The following is a 1,637-nucleotide window of genomic DNA, read 5'->3' as shown; positions in this document are numbered from 1 at the left end:
TTTGTGGGGGCGTGAGTTTTGTCTTGCATGTCAATGTTTGCAGAGAAGAGACATAGGGTGTTAGCTTTTACGACTTTTTCTCTTTACGTTTCTTTCTTTTGCATTACAACCTTTATCTAGTATTTCTCCTTTTGGGATACAAAAAAACTTTCTTACAGTATAAAGTTATGCAAAAAGTGACCTTTGATTGCGCTCTTAATGTTTTGCTCTCAACAAAAAGTTTACATCTTTTCATCTTCTGGGTATCTTTGTATTAGTGTCATTATTCTATTACTTGACTCCCTCTCTCTTTCAGAGAGATGGAATGATGAGGGGTTGAATAATGAGAGGGGAATGGGTTGGAGCATGAGTTCACTGCAATCATTTGCTACCCATTTCTTCAATCCTTTTTGGACCCCCCGTTCTTTTTTTTTTCTTTTTCTTTTTTTGGTTTTTTTTTTTTCATTTCTCCTCCTTTTGCTTTCGGTTAAAAAGAATGTAAGAATCTAATCTTTTATTTTTGGTCCCCTCATGAGATTAAGGAAGCGTCGACAATGCTTTCCTTCTTGCTCTTCTCTTCACAGAGTAATCTTTCCCACCCCTCCTTTTTTCTCTCTCTAATTTTGATCAGTGTTGCTATTGCAAGGCTAATAAATATGCCTGTTAGCTTAATCTGTGTTTGTTAGTAATCTTTTGTAAATGTAATATTTCAACTGATTCAACTGATCATAAAGATATTTGGTATTGTCTGCTTCTCTGCCTAGAAATTTACTTCTTTCACTTCTCAGTGCTTAGCTATTGGCAGGTCTCATTAATTTATAATGATTTTTTTTTAAAATATGAAGTTGTTATAAAGTTTGGCAGCTTTTGATTGACTACCTCTTCATTTCAAAGAGTGTCTATATTCATTGGGTTATCGCTACTTTTATAGGCCTAAGTTAAGATTACAAATTTCCTCCATTTCTATAGTTAATTATATCCATTGTTTTCTATTGTGTGAGAATGAATTCATTATATAATGATAGTTAAGAGCTTAATTACGTTACAGCAATAGCAATCTACAGGCACAACGTACAACGTTTAGCTTCCTATTATGAACCTTCAGCCTTGTGAACGAGTTATGAGTTTTGGAGCCTAGCACTCTCTGTCAGGTCCACGGCAGTTTCATTTTATGCAACTAACTGGTTCTGATAAGTGCCCCGAAAACTCAAATGTAGGTTGATGAGGATGAAGTTTACTGGAGACAAAAGAAGGGCGATGAAGAGTTGGAATGGACACACAGTTCCACTCACGTAATATCACAGTTGGCTCAATGTTTTAGTGAGTAGATTTTCTGATAACTTCTCTCACCATTCCTATCTTGGCTGAATATCTTTAAAGAGACAAATTAGGATGGTCTTAATTGTCTTTGTATGTTTGGCATGAAATATTTGTTCTATTTTTACTTTGCATTGATATACATATTTACTGAAATGAACATTATGAGATAGCTTAATAAGTAGCCAAACAGAGGGAAAATAATTTTAAACCTTAACTTGTTGGAATTGTCTGATCTCCCAGGGCTACATGAGCTGCCTCGAGCTCTTCCTCTCACATTCGGGTCTCATGGAAATTGCTGGAATAGGCTTTAGGCTGACAGGTCAATGGCATTTCAAAAA

At 35.4% G+C, this 1,637-nt stretch overlaps 1 protein-coding gene across 3 annotated transcripts in view; it reads left to right on the top strand.

The window, feature by feature from the left end:
• The first annotated feature begins 473 nt into the window (after positions 1–473).
• LOC110417458 (ELMO/CED-12 family protein) overlaps positions 474–1,637 on the top strand; it is a 5,876-nt gene continuing 4,712 nt past the window's right edge. The window contains exons 1-2 of one of the 3 annotated variants that reach the window (XM_021429809.1): positions 474–564; positions 1,197–1,299. In XM_021429809.1, coding sequence (XP_021285484.1) covers positions 511–564; positions 1,197–1,299 — 157 coding nt within the window. In that variant the 5' untranslated portion in view covers positions 474–510. The other 2 variants (XM_021429817.1, XM_021429825.1) reach the window with 2 other exon arrangements.

This window comes from Theobroma umbraticum, unplaced genomic scaffold, assembly GCF_002168275.2.
Source record: "Theobroma umbraticum cultivar Fairchild unplaced genomic scaffold, ASM216827v3 scaffold_30.0, whole genome shotgun sequence".
Lineage (NCBI taxonomy): Eukaryota > Viridiplantae > Streptophyta > Magnoliopsida > Malvales > Malvaceae > Theobroma > Theobroma umbraticum.
The sequence above is the reverse complement of the archived record's forward strand: the minus strand, read 5'-3'. Positions and strand labels throughout refer to the sequence as shown.